The sequence below is a fragment of the Canis aureus genome, chromosome 35 (assembly GCF_053574225.1).
Source record: "Canis aureus isolate CA01 chromosome 35, VMU_Caureus_v.1.0, whole genome shotgun sequence".
Classification (NCBI taxonomy): domain Eukaryota; kingdom Metazoa; phylum Chordata; class Mammalia; order Carnivora; family Canidae; genus Canis; species Canis aureus.
Genome location: NC_135645.1, coordinates 6,213,257 through 6,231,812, shown reverse-complemented (window position 1 = coordinate 6,231,812; position 18,556 = coordinate 6,213,257). Strand labels below are relative to the sequence as shown.

General features: G+C 38.6%; 1 protein-coding gene and 1 non-coding gene across 3 annotated transcripts in view; one reads left to right on the top strand and one right to left on the bottom strand.

Annotated features, from left to right (window-relative positions):
- Positions 1–18,556, top strand: part of SLC15A2 (solute carrier family 15 member 2) — a 36,771-nt gene that overhangs the window by 1,565 nt on the left and 16,650 nt on the right. Inside the window, exons 2-11 of one of the 2 annotated variants that reach the window (XM_077884466.1) lie at positions 490–577; positions 1,167–1,308; positions 6,483–6,575; positions 7,686–7,785; positions 9,614–9,704; positions 10,173–10,250; positions 16,256–16,338; positions 16,764–16,850; positions 17,016–17,105; positions 17,198–17,242. In XM_077884466.1, coding sequence (XP_077740592.1) covers positions 490–577; positions 1,167–1,308; positions 6,483–6,575; positions 7,686–7,785; positions 9,614–9,704; positions 10,173–10,250; positions 16,256–16,338; positions 16,764–16,850; positions 17,016–17,105; positions 17,198–17,242 — 897 coding nt within the window. Of the gene's footprint in view, positions 1–489; positions 578–1,166; positions 1,322–6,482; positions 6,576–7,685; positions 7,786–9,613; positions 9,705–10,172; positions 10,251–16,255; positions 16,339–16,763; positions 16,851–17,015; positions 17,106–17,197; positions 17,243–18,556 lie in introns of those variants that run through there. The other variant, XM_077884467.1, reaches the window with a different exon arrangement.
- Positions 2,590–2,697, bottom strand: LOC144305647 (U6 spliceosomal RNA). Its single transcript, XR_013372665.1, has one exon. It is a non-coding gene; the product is annotated as a U6 spliceosomal RNA (small nuclear RNA).

The window sequence follows — 18,556 nt, the reverse complement described above, 5'->3', positions numbered from 1 at the left end:
GGGCAGGTGGGGACAAGAGAGGTTAGTTCAGAACAGTAGAGCTAAGGAGGTTATTGACCTGTAAATGTAACTGCTTGGACAGCAAATGCTCCATAGGCTGATTCTTTGTTCTTTTCTTAGAAATAAGTATGATTTTTCATTATCCTGCCCAGAGCCCCAGGCTTTTCAGTTAGTAGTTGTAGGAAGATGAGCAGGTCCTTGTGTCTAGGATCAAGGAAATGTCTGAGCACTTCCATATCAAATAAATGAAGAGCAAAGGAATATTCAGAATAGCTTCTATCACTCCCAAGTCAGCAACGCAAGCACTTTCAGTGTGCTAATAGCTGTTTCATGAGGAGTCGGAGCCATTGCTTCACATTACCTATCATGGTGATTTAAAATAAATAAAATTTTCTGTTTAGAGCAATCTAAACAAAAAGGGAGTAGGAAAGCAATCTAAAAAGGGGGTAGGAAAGCTCATGCTTGAACCATTGTCTTTTTGTTTCATAGAAAATCTGTGGCTCCAACTATCCACTGAGCATTGCCTTCATTGTGGTAAATGAATTCTGTGAGCGCTTTTCCTATTATGGCATGAAAGGTAATTTTCAAGGTCTGCCTTTACTCCACTCATCCTCATCCACATCCCAAAGAATGCAGTCTTCGTTATGCACTTATTTCCCTTGTCCACCCTTCTCACCTTCATTCAAATTGGTCTTTTCCTTTGGCCAGCACTGCCAATAAATACCTCATGGGATTTCACCTAATAACTCATACAAGCCAAAAAACAGACAGACCTAACAGAAACCAGAACACAGTCTGTAATAATAAAAATGTGAAAACTTCCATTTTCGCATTTATTTCTCAAGTCTATGAACTATATCATTGTTGGGAGGGAGAAGGTAGGGACATTGGAAGCACCATATGATCTTTGTGATTGGCTTAAATGCTGCTATGTTTGCATATGAACTGAAGGGAGAAGGATTGCATTTGTGCAGGAAGCATAGCCCCATTCTCTCTCATAGTTCCCATGGGCCTGCTGCTACTGCCTGGCAGTCACTCCTCAGTCACTTCACTAATATGAGTGTTGAAGCTCGAGATCACCTTCAAAGACAAGAGATGAAATGCACTTCTGCATAAATTACTTTAATGCATCTATCTTTTTTTTTGTTTTCCCTATTCCACCTCAGCTGTGCTGACCCTGTATTTCCTGTATTTCCTGCACTGGAGCGAAGATACTTCCACATCTATATACCATGCCTTCAGCAGCCTCTGTTATTTCACTCCCATCCTGGGAGCAGCCATTGCTGACTCATGGCTGGGAAAATTCAAGTAAGGAAGATGGGTGGGTACATGGCAGATGCATTGTACAGAGATTTTGCCACTTCTAACCTCTTGCTTCCAAACAAGAAGATACTTACATCATCTATGACAAATAAGCATCTCTCTAAGACTAACAACACAGAAAGACTATTTCTCTTCATTATCAGTTTTTCCAATTTTTTACACCCTTTCCAGTCCGGAATTGTTTTTATTTTTATTTTTCCTAAATCTGATTTTAATCTTCCATTCTGTAGTTTAAGATCAATTCTTGTTTTGATCTCAGGGATGATAAATTTCTTACCCACCGGGAAATTTATAATTTTAGAGACCTCAATGTAGTTAGTTATTTTAAATACTCTCCATCTCTTCTCTGGATTAAGTCATCCTTTAGTATAGTCTTAGGAGTTCCTCTTCTCAGCTGTTTTACTGTTTCTTTTTTTTTTTTTTAATTTTTATTTATTTATGATAGTCACAGAGAGAGAGAGAGAGGCGCAGAGACACAGGCAGAGGGAGAAGCAGGCTCCATGCACCAGGAGCCCGACGTGGGATTCGATCCCGGGTCTCCAGGATCGCGCCCTGGGCCAAAGGCAGGCGCCAAACCTCTGCGCCACCCAGGGATCCCTGTTTTACTGTTTCTTATCTCTAGCCTCTTTCTGTGTTTTCCTTCTTAAGAATATAATAAATATTTTCATGAGTTAGGCTGATGGTCTATTCAGTTCCATATCTTTTAAGTCTCTCAAAATAGCACCAAGAGACATTTATGGGATAATGTTTTAGTTGTCTCCTATAGTATTATTCTCATAGGCTAAAGATGGATCTTGGCTATCCATCACCAAATTATTTCCTATAGTCTTGTCATCTGTGGATTTGTTTTAATTAGTATTTCACAAAGTGCATTTTGTTGAAATTGGTTGATAGGATACAGTGAGTGTAACATAGGAAGATAAAGCTCTCATGGTCAAGTAAGTTTTGAAAATACTGGGCTGCATAAAGTTAAAAAGATTTCTTTACTGCATGACTTCTTAAATAGACTTTAACATGCTAATAAACATGGTACGATCTGTAAGAGAAGGTTATGGTATGTAGTGATTCCTATAATTATTGACCATGGAATAGTTTTTCAGAATATTTTGTGGACCTAGTGTTCCAAGGAATCCTCTTTAGTAAACCTTGGTTTATATTTGCTTGGGATATATATATATATTCATTGTTCTAAAGTGTTTAATCAGCATTTAATTAATATATAGCTACAACCATACCACAGTAGTAAACACAGTTTCTTGACTTGAGAGAAGGGTGGTGGGAAGGTGTCTAAGATTTGCGTGTCATCCTTGCTCAGGGGCCATGCTGATCTCTGTATCATTCCAATTTTAGTATATGTGCTGCCGAAGCGAGCACGGAAGGTGTCTAAGATTTATGTTTGCTATTATAGGATGACCAAGTCCATCCAGATAGGAGATTGACACTATATGAAGAATAAAAAGTGTAAGCCAGGGTCTTTATTCAATAAATAAATTTTATAGAATAAAAGACTCTCATACATGACATAGTACTTTCATTCATTTTTAAAAAGACTTTCTTCAAAATTGAAGCATACTGAGAGGCTTAACTGCATGCTAGAATACTATTTTTTATGTCAAGTTGCTTTTAAAAAGAGCCAGATGTTTTTAGTAATAATCTCTAGTGTGGTTTTATACCCTGTAGCCCATGCCTATGGATTCAGGCTTACAATCATTCTCTTAAATGTGTTTATTGCCAAATATGCTTTTGGATGTCATCTCTACAACTCTCTTTTCTTTCTCTGAGTAGGTCTAGAGCATGTCCTTTCCATCTCCTCCTTTTTTTTTTTTTTTTTGTCTCATCAGAGCTGACCCTTTTCATGCTAGGTCTCTTTCTCTGCCATCATTTCACATACTCTTTCTCAGTTCCTAAGCTCTAATTAACCGTGGCTTTGGTGGTGAAATAAAACTTAAAACTTCCTCCTCTTGACTTTCCTTTGTCACATTAACCTGTCTACAATAAAACTAAAGGAACAGTAGGCCATAAGTTAAACAGTAGAAGCTCTAGACCTAACCCTAATACTAATTAATTAGAACATCACTTTACTTATTTATTTTTTTCTTTTTAAGAGAGAATGAGAGAGAGAGAGAGAGAGAGAGAGCCAGAGAGAAAGCACCTGAGCAGGGAGGGGCAGAGGGAGGAGAGAGGGAAACTCTAAGCATGCTCCACATTCAGCTCTGACATGGCACAGGTCTCCATTCCACATGTCCAAGATCACAACCTGAGCTGAAATCAAGAGTCAAATGCTCAACCAACCTGGCCACCCGGGCACCCCAAGAATGTCACTTTAGGAATGTCCTTTCTAGACTTCACATTCCTCATTTGCAATTGGAAGATTGGTCAAGTCTATCCAGAAGGGTTCTATTTCCTATGCTTAGCATTTCAATGACCTCCTTTCAAATGCAGAATGTCCCAACTATCTTGACTTCTTTCTCTTTCTGTTAAAGTTAAAGTTTCCTGCCATTAGCTTCCTCTCTTATATTCTTCCTATCTTAGACTAATTCCCTGAGCTTTTCACCTAAAAGGTTGCTTAGACTCTACTACTCTAACTCACACTCCTTTTTTTCTCTCTGATGATCTACCAGAAATCATCGTGTTTGGGTTCATGATAGCTGGCCTTTTCTCAATCTCTCTCTCTTTTTTTTTTTTAAGATTATTTATTTATTTATTCATGAGAGACACACAGAGAGAGGCAGAGACAGGCTGAAGGAGAATCAGACTCCCTGCAGGGAGCCCTATGCAGGACTCGATCCCAGGACCCCAGGATCATGCCCTGAGTCAAAAGCAGATGCTCAACCACCGAGCCACCCAGGTGCCCCTCAATCCTTTTTATTCCCATTCTACTTATTCTTTTTGTTCCAACAAAGAAAACTTTTCTCTAGAAGATGCTACAAGGCCTTTTGGGAAAGCCTGCCCCCTCCCTCTGATGTTAATTGCCTTAATCAATTAATGCCTTAGATTAGTCACTCAACCTCTGATATCCTACTTGCCATTATAAACCCCCTAAAGTCCCTTCCCTGGAGAGCCAACCTAGAGAGATTAGGCATTTAGAACAAGAAAGCCACAACTTGAGACTGTTGGCATCTCCAGCCTCTCTCTGATACCTTCATTTCATTCTTTATATCCCAGCATATAACACTTTAAAATCACAGATGTAAACCATATAATTTCCAAAGTTCCTTCTAGTACTACTACTTATACTACTTATTCTACGTATATATAAAGAGAATGCTGATGTAGTAATGCACATAAGGAATATATTGTATATGTGGTATAATGGCATATTTCAATGTGTAAATCTCTATATATGTTCTTCCTGGAATTCCTCACTGTTCTACTTCCTATTTGCCATTCATATTTTTTGGGCAAATAATACAGCAAGAAGTTCCTGCTTAGTTATCTCTGGGCAGTCTATTCATAGTCTCTGACTCCTTTTTTACCCTTGGGAACTTGAATATGAGGTAACTGTGGTGGGGATTACAATTAACCCAAGTGTTCAAGTGACCAGGCTAAACCTGAGAGCCCTTTATCTTTCTATATATCCCAGTGGTTGGGCTTAGAGAAAGTTCTTTGTGTTAGCCATCCCTTTTTCCTGTTTATCTGGAGGTTTTTCTAGACCTCTATTGGTTCCTAGAGTCAAAGACATTCTTTGATAAAAACACCTCAGGTCAAAGTATCTTGTTGTCCTAGTTCTCCTAGTTTAAAAAAATCATTGGCTGCAAATCCATCATGTGGATACTGTGTATGTGTGGGGGTAAGTGAGGGACAGGTCAAAAATGAAAAAGGAGCTTGACGGGAATACCCATTACCTCTAACACTACAGGGTAAAGAGTTGCTCTCTCTTTTTCTGGTCTGTTTACTTCATTGACCATTACTATTTCTATGTACATTTCTCAGGCAGTTCTTTCCTCCTCCACCCCTTCCTCCTCCTACTCCATTTATCCTGGCATTGAGATCAGTATGAACTCTGAGTCTATTACTCAAGTCTCTCAAATATTTTTTTTTTTTTAGTTTTTATTTAAATTTTTGTTAGTTAACATACAGTACAATATTGGTTTCCAGGGATCCCTGGGTGGCTCAGCAGTTTAGCGCCTGCCTTTGGCCCAGGGCGCAATCCTGGAGTCCCAGGATCGAGTCCCACGTTGGACTCCTGGCTTGGAGCCTGCTTCTCCCTCCTCCTTGTCTCTGCCTCTCTCTCTCTCTCTCTGCCTATCATAAATAAATAAATAAATAAATAAATAAATAAATAAATAAATAAATCTTTTAAAAAAATATATTGGTTTCAGAAGTAGAATTCAGTGATTCATCACTTACTTACAACACCCAGTGCTTATCACAGTGCCCTCTTTAATATCTATCACCCATCCAGCCCATCCCCCACCCACCTCCCTCCAACAAACAGAGTTTGTTCTCTGTCATTAAGAGTCTCTTACAGTTTGTTCCCCGCCCCTTTCCCGTATGTTCATCTGTTTTGTTTCTTAAATTCTACACATGAGTGAAATAGGGTATTTGTCTTTTTCTGACTGACTTATTTCACTTAGCATAATATACTCTAGCTCCATCCAACCCATTGCAAATGGCAAGATCTCATTCTTTTTGGTAGCTGAGTAATATTCCATTGTATATACACACCACATCTTCTTTATCCATTCATCATTTGATGGACATTTGGGCTTTCTCCATAATTTGGCTATTGTTGATACTGCTGCTATAAACATCAGGGTGCATGTACCCCTTCGAATCTGTATTTTGTATCCTTTGTGTAAATACCTCGTAGTGAAATTGTGGGACCATAGGGTAGTTCTATTTTGAACTTGTTGAGGGACCTCCTTACTGTTTTTTAGAGTGGATGCACCAGTTGGCATTCCCACCAACAGTGTTAGAGGGTTTTCCTTTCTCTGCATCCTCGCCAATAACTGTTGTTTCTTGTGTTGTTAATTTTAGTCATTCTGACAGGTGTGAGTTGGTATCTCATTGTGGTTTCAATTTGTATTTCCCTGCTGATGAGTGATGTTGAGCATCTTTTCATGTGTCTGGATGTCTTCTTTGGAAAAAGTGTCTACTCATGTCTTCTGCCCATTTCTTAACTGTTTATAGACTGACTGATTTAACTCTCTCAACAGGACAATCATCTACCTCTCCTTGGTGTATGTGCTTGGCCATGTGGTCAAGTCCTTGGGTGCCTTACCAATAATAGGTGGACAAACAGTACACACGTGAGTAAAATCATGGAATAAACTGAACCACAGTTCTATTGGACAGATAAATGTCTCACACATTCATTACAGGTGATTTTCTGTTTTCTTACCAGAGATGTCCCTTTATTTTCCAACCTGTTGTTTTATTACCAAAGTGGATAGAAAAAAAAGTACTTTATGACCAGTTGGACTCTTTCCTACTTTATCTGTCCTCATTTGTTTTTATTAAACATTTGGAGACTTGTAGAATGCCTAGCTAGTATCCTTTTCATAAAAAATCATATGCTTAAAGACAATTATTAGAATCATATCCCCCATATTTCCTCACCAATTTACATACCCACACATCTGTATGCTAGGATTAAAAAATGTGCATAATATTTCTTTTAATACATCATAGAAGTCCTATTCAAAGCTTAGATTATTTCCATCTATGTGTAGTTCCATATATTCCAGTTGCTCTGTCCCTTTTTACTTAAGCTATTGATGTTTATTGGGCCAGAGGCATTTGATACATTCTGATAGTCAGTTGATTCAGTAAGTAGATAGGATTACAGTTGCTCAAGAAGTAGATCATAGGTATTCATGTTTATAATGTGGCTATATATGTATTTATCCAATGAGTTCAGATTTTTAAATTTTAATAAATATTAGATGCCTCCTTCTCTGTGTTCCATCAAAAATCAGTAACAATTCTTCTATTAATTATAATGAATTTTAACATTTTGTTTTGTGGTTAGTAAGGATATGTGGGATAGGTGTTTATAAGATCCTTCTATTGGTGTATCCCTTCAATTAAGATGAGAATGAGAACCAGTGAATTAACTTTGAAGTTCCTTCAGTATCTGCCTCTGCCTATTGCACCCAAAGGATAAATGGGAGTATCCAGGGACAAAACCTTCCTATGCAATGCATACTTTCTAGCAAAGACTCAAGGATCATAAAGATTCTAAGTGTCCCTGGGTCTCTCTGAGGAGTGTAGGTAGATGGAAAGTGCCCACAGAAATTGAAGAAATGTGAAGGGGGTCTTTGCCCTTTTATAACTTTTTTTCTCTTTTATCTCTATATTCAATTTCTGCAGTTGTGTTTAGTATCAATATGGTTAGTATCCTTGCCTCTCCATTTCAGAGTCCTATCATTGGTTGGCCTGAGTCTAATAGCTTTGGGAACAGGAGGTATCAAGCCCTGCGTGGCAGCTTTTGGTGGAGACCAGTTTGAAGAAAAACATGTAAGAATCCTGTTATTTCTGTGATTTCAAGAATGTAGAGCAGGCATTAAAGATGTACCTGGCAGGTAGCTATTTACCAAGATTAAAGTAAGTCACAGGTCAAGAGTTCTGTTCAAAAATAAAAAAAAAAAAAAAAAAAAAGAGTTCTGTTCAGTGGTGGGTACTGGTCATTAATAGAGAGAAACATTGGAACATGTTCAAAGGAAAGTGACCAGGGTGCTGAATGGACTGAAACACATCTTATGAAGAAAGGTTGAAGGAATTAGGAATTCAGCCTGGATAAGATAAGAATTAAAGAAAATATTATAGCTATCTATAGATATTGGAAGGATGTCAGTAATTAAACCAGAACTAGTGGGTGAAAGCTATAAGAAGTGTTTTCCTCAATGGAAGGAAAATTTCAAATAGAGTTTAAAGTAGTGAGTTTACTCTCACTTCAGGTATTTTAAAAGAAACTTAGTAGGTGCTTCGGGAATGGGAGGTGATGAGCAGTGTAGGTAGGATCACGTAAGCATCTCTGGCTGAGATCCCATGAAAAGGGAAAATGATCATTCAGAATAAAACAGAATGAGATTTTATAGATGAACTTGTCTGGATGATCATTCCCTCTTTCCTAAATATTTTCCACTATTAGTTGGGTGGGTGGGTGGGACCAGTATGAATAAGCTAAAAATGGGCCCAAATGAGGAAGCTGTCAGAAGTAAGCAAGGCAAATAGTCTATTCTTAAATAGGCAACATTTCTGGCTTCCTCTCTTAGCCCTCAGTTTTCTTTTTTGCCTGTCTTCATGTATTATTCCCTCATCTATAGCTATGTCTCATATTTCTGGTTTTTCTCTCTCTGTTCTTTCTCTGTGTCCTGCTTCTTGTGTTTCTCCTACCCTTCAGACCATTTGAGCTATTATTTTATATTATTTATCTGTCCGGGGTACCATAGATCATAATTGCTTGCTGACTGGAGAAATACCGACCTTTGGCAGCCTTTGGGATTCTATGCACAATGAACTGTACAAATAGGTGAGTGGAATAGGTTTAAAAGGGGACCAGAAGAGGAAGCAAACACACTATGAATACTACATTAGGGAAGGACAGATTATGCTATTGTGTCAGGAAAAGACCGGTGGTGCCAGAATGAGGCATAATGAATAAAGCATCAGCAACTTTATTTTAAAGTTGCTTCATTTGGTAACTGCTGCACAAAGGCATTTCAGTAATAAGACAAATCCACCTCCAAGTTTCCACTAACCACTTCTAAGCCCACGGATTTCCTTTCATATTCTCTGGCAGACTTCCCATAAGCACTAGGGGAACTACCTTGCTTAATCAACAACTTAATCTACTGTCCTGTGTTCTAGTGCGATTCTTACCACACATTCCACAACATCTATTACTTAACCCAGTTAATCATTCACTTAACTAATTCAGTCTAAAAATATGTTGAGTCTGTAATATATGTCAGGTGCTATGCTAGGTAGTGGGGATTACAGAAATGAGTAAGATATGATTTCTGCTTTAAAGGAACTTTCAGCCTGCTGAAGGAAACAGACATTTAATGCAAAGAATCAGTATTAGAATAGACAAGTGGCTTAGTGTATAGGATGATCATTTTTGCCTAGGAGGGGTATAAGAGTGTTAAAATGTTGGTACGGGGGTTTGAAAAATGAGTAAATGTTTGATTTATGTCTTAAAATATCAGATATGATTTTCAGATATCATGGAGACAATATCTGAATCTATTTCTGTGTATGTACCTCCAGCTTAGTCTGAATATGGGGTGGATATGAAGCTAGAAGACACATTGCGCTGATGATTTGTCCTGTTTTTTTTCAGGCAGAGGAACGGACTAGATACTTCTCAGTCTTCTACCTCTCCATCAATGCAGGGAGCTTGATTTCTACATTTATCACACCCATGCTGAGAGGTTAGGATCTTTTCTGAGGGACCTTGTATAAGGTTTTCCTTTAGCCAGTCAAAAATCTTTTCAGGGCTTCCTGATGTCTATCTTCTCCTTTTACAAGGGCTTAAAAATCTGAAGGGATTTTTTAAAAAGGATTTATTTATTTATTTATGATAGACGTAGAAAGAGAGGCAGAGACACAGTAGGAGGGAGAAGCAGGCCATGCTAGGAGCCCGACGCAGGACTCGATCTCAGGACTCTAGGATTGCACTCTGGGCCAAAGGCAGGTGCTAAACCGCTGAGCCACCCAGGGATCCCCGGGAATTTTTTTTTTTAATCTTGATTTGTCTGCCTCAAAAGAAGGATTATGGATTAGGTGATGAGAAGAAAGAGGATGGCTCTGCCTAGGACCTCACAAACCTGAGCTTGTAGAATAGAAAATCAAAGACTCAAGATTCAGAGTAATTTTTTTTTTTTTTTTTTTTTTTTTAGGAGATGTGCAGTGTTTTGGGGAAGACTGCTATGCATTGGCTTTTGGCGTTCCAGGATTACTTATGGTGATAGCTCTTGGTAAGTGCACTGGGACAGGGAAAATTAATAACTGATGCCTGCTACATCAGAAATACCATGCAAGCACTTTACACAAACCATTTTATTCAATCCTCACACTAACCCTATTAGGTAAATATTATTGTAGGAACTTTCTCTAGATAAATTAACTGAATGAAGTCAGAAACTTTAAAAAGCAGGGAATAAAGGAAAGAAAAGGAAGGAAGGAAGGAAGGAAGGAAGGAAGGAAGGAAGGAAGGAAGGAAGGAAGGAAGGAGAAGAGAGGAGAAAAGAAAAGAAAAAGGAAGGGAAGGGATGGGGAAAAAAAAGAAAAGAGAAAAGAAAAGAAAAAGATACCCAAGGTTATATAACTAGGAATTTCCTGGAGATCTTTTTAAAAAGACTGATCTCTGTCCCCCATATGAGAGCAGTTAAGTCAGTATCTCTGCACATTGGGGCCTAGGTATCTATAATTTTTAAAATATCTAGATGATTTTAATGTGTATTCAAGGTTTAGATCCACTGCTCTACACTACTATATGTAAGGAAGCAAGGAAGGTAATGAATCCTTTCTCTCAAACTAGCTTATTTATCTGGTAATTAGAAGGCATTTTAAATTCTTCTAAAGTAGCTTCTAGGTTTAGCTGTTTCTGCTCTGCTGGCAAGGAGTTTTCTCTTGATCAAAGAGAATAAAGTGGATTGGATAAGTAGGTGGAAACTGGTGCAGCTTAGATCAAGTACATTCTCTTTACCACTGACAACTCAGTAATGGAAGAGTTGCTTAGTTTACACAGTCTAAAGGGAATCTTGGACGTGATTGTTCCTAATCATTGACCTGGAAACCTGTTCTCACTCTGAACCTTTGAGTGATACACCCCCCATCCCCCCCACCCCCCCACCCCTCCACCCCTCCACCCTGGAAGATATCCAGTCCAAGCACATAAAGAGCTCAATAGAGGAAGAAAGAAGGCAGAAACTCAATGTTCAGTCCTGATTATTTTCTAACCAGGGGGTGGTTAATAGTAATAGTCAGATTCTAATTCTAATTTCAAGTTAGTTTATGTGTTATTCCAGGAGAGCTGTGATAATACATTCCTTGCTTCCTTCTTCTGTTAAAGCCAAACATTTTCCCAAATATTGTCCAGGTTTTCCACTTATTAGTGCTATGTCTCCTCTGGATCATGGCATAATAGTAATATTAACATATTGGAGTAATTATGAAGATCAAAAGAATAAAGTGAAATGTTTTATAAATTATGAAATGTTAAATAAGTACTGTTTGCTGTCCGTACTCAGCAGTTCAGTTTCCTGGGTACCAATAAATAACTCAATTCTCTGGCCTTTCATTATAATTTAATTAATTTATTTTTTCATTCACTGATTCAACACACACTTATTTAATGAACTTTTATGTGTCAGATCCTTTGCTATCTATTGGAGTCACACTGGTGAATTAGAGAGCCACAGAGCTTATGCTTTGAAAAAACTAACATAGTCCAGCAGGAAAAAGGAGACAGACATAGTAGAAATTTACAATATAGTCAATGTCACAACTGGGGAAGTATAGAGAAAGCTATGGGATCACATGGAAGGGATGTCTGACTACAACTCTGAATGTAGATCAGGGGCAGCCCTGGTGGCGCAGCGGTTTAGCGCCGCCTGCAGCCTGGGGTGTGATCCTGGGGACCCGGCATTGAGTCCCACATCAGGGTCCCTGCATGGAGTTTGCTTTTCCCTCTGCCTGTGTCTCTGCCTCTCTCTCTCTGTCTTTCTCTCTCTGTGTCTCTATGAATAAATAAACAAAATCTTAAAAAAAAAAAAAAAGATCAGAAAAAGTTTGCCTAAAGAAATGGTATCTAAGGTGAGACCTAAAGGATTAGCAGCAATTAATCAAAGAAGACAGAATATCTGTAGGACAAGGAGGTGAGACATAATTGTGACATATCTGAAGGCATTAAAGGAATTCAGACTGCCCCAGGTATAAATGAAAAAGATAAAGAGGAGAAACTTAACAGAAATGAAGATAATGAAGAGCCTTTTAAATCATTAAGGAATTAGAACTTTATCTGGAGAATAGAGTAGGAAGCTACAAAAGGATTCTGAATAAAGAAGTGATTGTTAGATCACAGTCCCTGACTGTAATGTGGAAAAAGAATTGGTTAAAGGTGAGGCAAGGATATTATTTATCTTGATTACTGAATTTTTGGCATTCTTTAAGATTTTGTGCTCAGGGTAAGTGATTCACTCAGCTCAGACTAGTATCAGCCCTGGTAGAATTGACAAAACTTGATGATTGGATGAAGTGATGGAGAAAATAAGTCAACACTGAATGTAGGTTTCTGACTTGAACAACTAGGTAGTAGTGGGATCATCATACTAATGAATTTAGTTTTGGACATGTTACATATTAGATGTCCTTGAAACATCTAATTGGAGTTATCAGTTATCTGGAAATACAGTTTTAGAGCTCAGAAGAAATATTTGGACTACAGGTAAAGATCTAGAGCTATTAGTGTGTGGATAGCAATTAAGCCATGATAATAGATGAAAGGGTGATGGGCACTGGGGGGGGGGGCACTTGACGGGATGAGCACTGGGTATAATACTATATGTTGGCAAATCGAACTCCAATAAAAATATACAAAAGAAAAAAATAGATGAAATAACTAAAAGATAATAAGATTAAAGTAAAAAGAGGGCTAGGATAGAACTCTGAGGAATACCAGCATTAAAAGATAGGTAAAGAGTAGGGCACCTAGGTGGCTCAGTCAGTTAAACATCCAGCTCTTCATCTCAGGGTTGTGAGTTCAAGCCCCAAATTGGGCTCCACACTGGGCATGGAGACTACTTTAAAAAAAAAAAAAAAGAGAGATAGGCAAAGAGGAAAAGCCAACAAAGGAAACTAAGAAGGAGTGGCCAAAGTGGTAGCAGTTTTAAGGGAATTGTTCAGGGTTGTGAGTTCAAGCCCCAAATTGGGCTCCAGACTGGGCATGGAGACTACTTAAAAAAAAAAAAAAAAAAAAGATAGGCAAAGAGAAAAAGCCAACAAACGAAACTAAGGAGTGGCCAAAGTGGTAGCAGTTTTAAAGGAATTGTTCAGAGTAACAAATGTTACTGAATGGGCAAGTGAGATCAGAGAGAAAAATGCCCATTGAATAGAGCAACAAGAAGGTATAGTTGAACGTCAGTTATGGTAGATTGGTGAAGATCCAAAACTGTTTAGAGTGGGAAGTGAATAAGAGGTGAGAAAGGGAAAATGGTATATATAACTGAATGTGACATGGAGTCAAGAGAGGATGTCAGGCATGCTTGATTATTATTAGGGAGACTCTAGTAGAGAAAGACATTAAAGATGTAAGGAAAAGATAATATAATTAGTACGAAAGCACACATGGCAGGATTACCTTTGTAATGATGAGGAACATCAGAACATCATCTTCAACTAACTGGAGGGAGGAGAGGATAGGTGTGGGGATACAGGAATTAATAGGTTCGGTGGCAGGAAGTTAAGATAATTTCCATTTGATGGCTTCTGTTTCCTTTGTGAAGTGGGAGGCAATGAGGCAATATCCTCTACAGCAAGGAAGAACTAGAAGAGAAACTTAAAGTTCCTACTCTTCTTTAGTTAAGTGGCCTTGATGTTCAAATGTGGTCTTACCCAGTTTATCACCTGGCCTTCCTTTTGTTACCCCACTGTCCCCTACACTATTGAAATTTTTAGCCTCTTTTTAGGATCATTCTTAGTTTCAGGAGCAATCTTTTTTCCCCTCCAGAATCTTCCTCTTGTCTAGATACTTCTTTATCTGCCCACTTGTCTCCCAGGATTAGCATCCTTTCTCTTAACCACTTTTTTTTCTGTCAGCAATAAGAAGGCTGTGGTAGATAAAGGGTAATATTTGGAGAAGCTTTGGAGAAACCAAGAGAATGATTTAAAAAAAAAAGTGGTCAAGTGAATATGAGAGGAATAGAGAGTTTAGAAAGTTAAAGTAAGGAAAAGTAAGGGGATGCAGGCATTCTGGTGCATAAAGATACTGGAAAGTGCTACTGGTCACTGACAAAGACATCTTGGTAGACGATCTACTAGAGGGACATGTTGCTGGAGTTGAGAAATCTATTAAGGAGGAAAGTACATCTGGGATGGTACCAAGATAGAGTCTTCCTGCTGATTTTAGTTAATAAACTTGAAAAAAATATATTTACTATTTAATAATTATAAAAATAATATCGTCTAATTTCTGGTCATTTGGAAAAAAGAAAGAAAAATGAGAAAATAAAATTAGCTTATAATTACCTGTGGAGATGTGGTTAAAGAACATGGGGTAGGGATGCCTGGGTGGCTCAGCAGTTGAGCATCTGCCTCCCTGCAAGGAGCTTTCTTCTCCCTCTGCCTATGTCTCTGCCTCTCTATGTCTGTCATGAATAAATAAATAAAGTCTTAAAAAAAAAAAAAGGGATCCCTGGGTGGCGCAGCGGTTTGGCGCCTGCCTTTGGCCCAGGGCGCGATCCTGGAGACCCGGGATCGAATCCCACATCGGGCTCCCGGTGCATGGAGCCTGCTTCTCCCTCTGCCTGTGTCTCTGCCTCTCTCTCTCTCTGTGAGACTATCATAAATAAATAAAAATTAAAAAAAAAAAAAGAACATGGGGTAAGGAAAAGAGAATAAGCTCAAGTACAATAGTACAGAAGAGAATTTTTTTGTAGGAATGATGAATAGTGGTTAGAATGTAGAGTACTTAAGAGAAAATAATGAAGCATAATGTGGGAAATCGTAGATTGAGGTGAGCTCTACAGAGGCCATATCTTTTTTATCTTTAGTACCAGGAGTGCCTAGCACAGTGTATAGTGCAAGAATGGGTGGATGAGATGCTTTATGGTGATTAAGAGCATAAATTTTTGAGTCAGGCAGGCCTCAGGTCAAAAATGCAATTTCTGGCATTTTCTAGCTATGTAATTTGTACAAATTGCCTAATTTCTTTTATCTTCAATTTCTTTAATAAAATGGAGAGAGTAGTACATATTTCTTTTTTCAGGTTAAATCAGTTAATGTATGTAAAATGCTTAACATTTTACATATAATAATAAACTTTAAAGATGGTTAGTGATAATAATAACCATCAGGATAATAATGAAGTTGGGAAGGGCTTTCATGCCAGGAGTTTGGGCTTTTTAGGTAGGTCCTGGAAAGAAGGATTTAATTTGGCATCAGATAAGAGAAGGAAGAAACCAGGGATTGAGAAACTAGTCGGTAGCCATTTTTCTTTTAAAGGTTTTATTTATTTATTCATGAGAGAGAGAGAAAGGCAGAGACACAGGCAGAGGGAGAAGCAGGCTCCATGCAGGGAGCCCCGCGTGGGACTCGATCCGAGGTCTCCAGGATCACATCCCGGGCTGAAGGTGGTGCTTAAACCGCTGAGCCACCCAGGCTGCGCTAGCCATTTTAATAATCCAGGGCAGAGGTTGTGAGGTCCTACACAAGAGTTGTGGCAGTAGTCATGCAAAAGAAGAGCAGACAGGAAATACATTGATGAAAGAATCTCAATGAAAAGTTGATAAAATATCAGATGTAGAGTTAGAGAAGACAGATTTCAGAGATGATTTCTATTTCTGTGATACAACAAAATCTCAACAGATTACTTCCCTTAAGAACTGACCTTTTTAGGGATGCCTGGGTGGCTCAGCAGTTGAGTGTCCGCCTTCAGCTCAGGGCGTGATCCTGGAGACCCAGGATCAAGTCCCACGTTGGGCTCCCTGCATTGAGCCTGCTTCTCCCTCTGCATGTGTCTCTGCCTCTCTCTCTCGGCGTGTCTCTCATGAATATATAAATCTTTTTTAAAAAAAGAACTGACCATTTTATTCTTCTCTTGGCTTCCATAATTTGTGTAATTCCAAAGTCAGGAAATTTAATCAGTCCCCTCCCATGAAAAGATTTGCCGGTCACTCCTACACTTTGGCAGCCTTTACTTAGCACTGACATACCAAATATGTTAAGCAAGAAGCTAAGAACCTTTTTTGTGTATCAACTGCAGTTGTGTTTACAATGGGAAGCAAAATATACAGAAAACCACCTCCTGAAGGAAACATAGTGACTCAAGTTGTCAAATGTATCTGGGTAAGTCTAAATTGTTTACCTGCCTTTTTCAATCAATGGGAAAGAGATGCTATGCTGAGCATAAAGACCTTCAAAAATAGGTATTCATTTTTCCCAAAGACCTCTGTTCTACCTCTGTACCTTTTGCCAAACTGAGATTAATCCATCTTCCTCTGTGCCTCTACTCAACCATTAAGTAAATAATAATAATAATGTAACCGTTTTTTTTTTAATTGGCAAATACCTTCTGTAATGTGTATGTGTTATATATGTTGCCAAAAGGACATAAGAATAGATAAAATTATATCTGAAATATTCTGAAATTCAACGTCTGATGAAATCAAAGAGTTGGAGTAAGTTACTTAAAGTATGTGTGTCTGAGGGAAGGGATAATGAATTGGAAAAGGCAGGGGTGGTTTCATTTGTCTCTCCTCTCTCTACCATAGTTTGCTATTTCCAACCGTTTCAACAACCGCTCTGGGGATATTCCAAAGCGACAACACTGGCTGGACTGGGCAGCTGAGAAATACCCTGTAAGTTGGAACTGCAGAAATATCTTATGGTTCCATGGAGATTTTCCTAAGTCCAAACTGATTCCCTTTTGCTTCATTTGACCTCTTCTCTTACTGTTCTAGCACATTTCTACTCTTAGCAAGAAAACCAAGTCTAGCAATTTAGCCTGTTCCTTCTTTTTGCAGAAGCAGCTCATTATGGATGTGAAGGCACTGACCAGGGTACTATTCCTTTATATCCCATTGCCTATGTTCTGGGCTCTTCTGGATCAGCAGGTAAAAGTAGTTCTTTTGAAAACTACCCCTTCTTTCAGCCCTTTTTCCCTAACAGGAAAAAGATTTCTAATAATAACATTTGTCTGCTCTAGGGTTCACGATGGACGTTGCAAGCCACCAGGATGAATGGGAATTTGGTGAGAAAAGATTTCCTAGAGAAATTTACTATTTTCTTCATAATAAATAAATTTCCTTTTTTTTTTTAAGGAAAAATTATTTCTTTGTGTTTTTGCCTGAAAACTGACTTAAGATCAGAAGAAAGGTGCCTTTAACATCAAGGTACTGAGTAGGCAAAATTTAAAAAGCTACTCTAGAAATAAAAAATAGAATCTTATCTTGAGAAACCAGGACTATAAGGATGGAAAGGTTTAAATGTATACAAGGAAGTACTGAGAAGATAGTAAATGAAGTGATACAGGCTTGGCATAGAGATTGTTTGCTCTCATCTAAGCCTTCCTGGGGCACAGCAGGCACAGGCTTGATTTTGGATCTACTACACATTTAGCCCCATTTTCAGGCAGGGATCATGTAGAGGACCTGGAAGGGCAGTATTTTGTACATGGGTAAGGAATGGGAAAGTTGTAAACAGTATTTTCTGTTTTTCTTTCTTTTTTTTTTTTTTTTTTTCAGATTTTATTTATTTATTCATAGAGACACAGAGAGAGAGGCAGAGACACAGGCAGAGGGAGAAGCAGGCTCCATGCAGGGAGCCGGATGTGGGACTTGATCCAGGGTCTCCAGGATCACGCCCTGGGCTGCAGGCGGCGCTACACCGCTGCACCACCGGGGCTGCCCCAGTATTTTCTGTTTTTCTAATCTCCATTCTTTGGCAAATTCCAAGTTTCATCTCTGCTTTCAATTGTACTGTTTAGATTATTATATTGTTTTTCTACCATCTTAGTTGCGAAGAAGGCAGGGTAGAATGATGCCATTATTTTATCAACCAGTCTATTTGGAGTCTGCCAAATACAAGTTTACTTTTTCCCTTTCTCTTGTCGTCCAGAATTTACTATGGTTGTTCTCTTGTTGACCCCCTGGAGAACAACTTTGGAAACACTATGTATTGGTGGAAGTTTTCATCTTAACCATGTCTGGTATCACACATTACCACCTACAATTGCAGTGACTAAAATTAACAAAACACACTGACTCTATCTATTCTCTCTCAAGAAAAAGAGTATTCTCTCTTAGGCCTCCCTGTCTTTAGCAAATATAGCCTGAAGCCATTCCCAGTCTGTTTCCCCAAATACCCTTAAAAGCACAATGTGGCCCTGAACCAAAGACCTGGTAGATTTTATCTTTTGTGTCTCAACTGCCAAAGAGCAATTTTTTTAAGACAGAGATAGCACAAATGATGGGAAGGGGCAGAGGGAGAAGGACAGAGAGAAACTCAAGCAGGCTCCACACTCATCGCAGGTAACTAGCAGTATTTTTGATCTAAGCTTTACTTG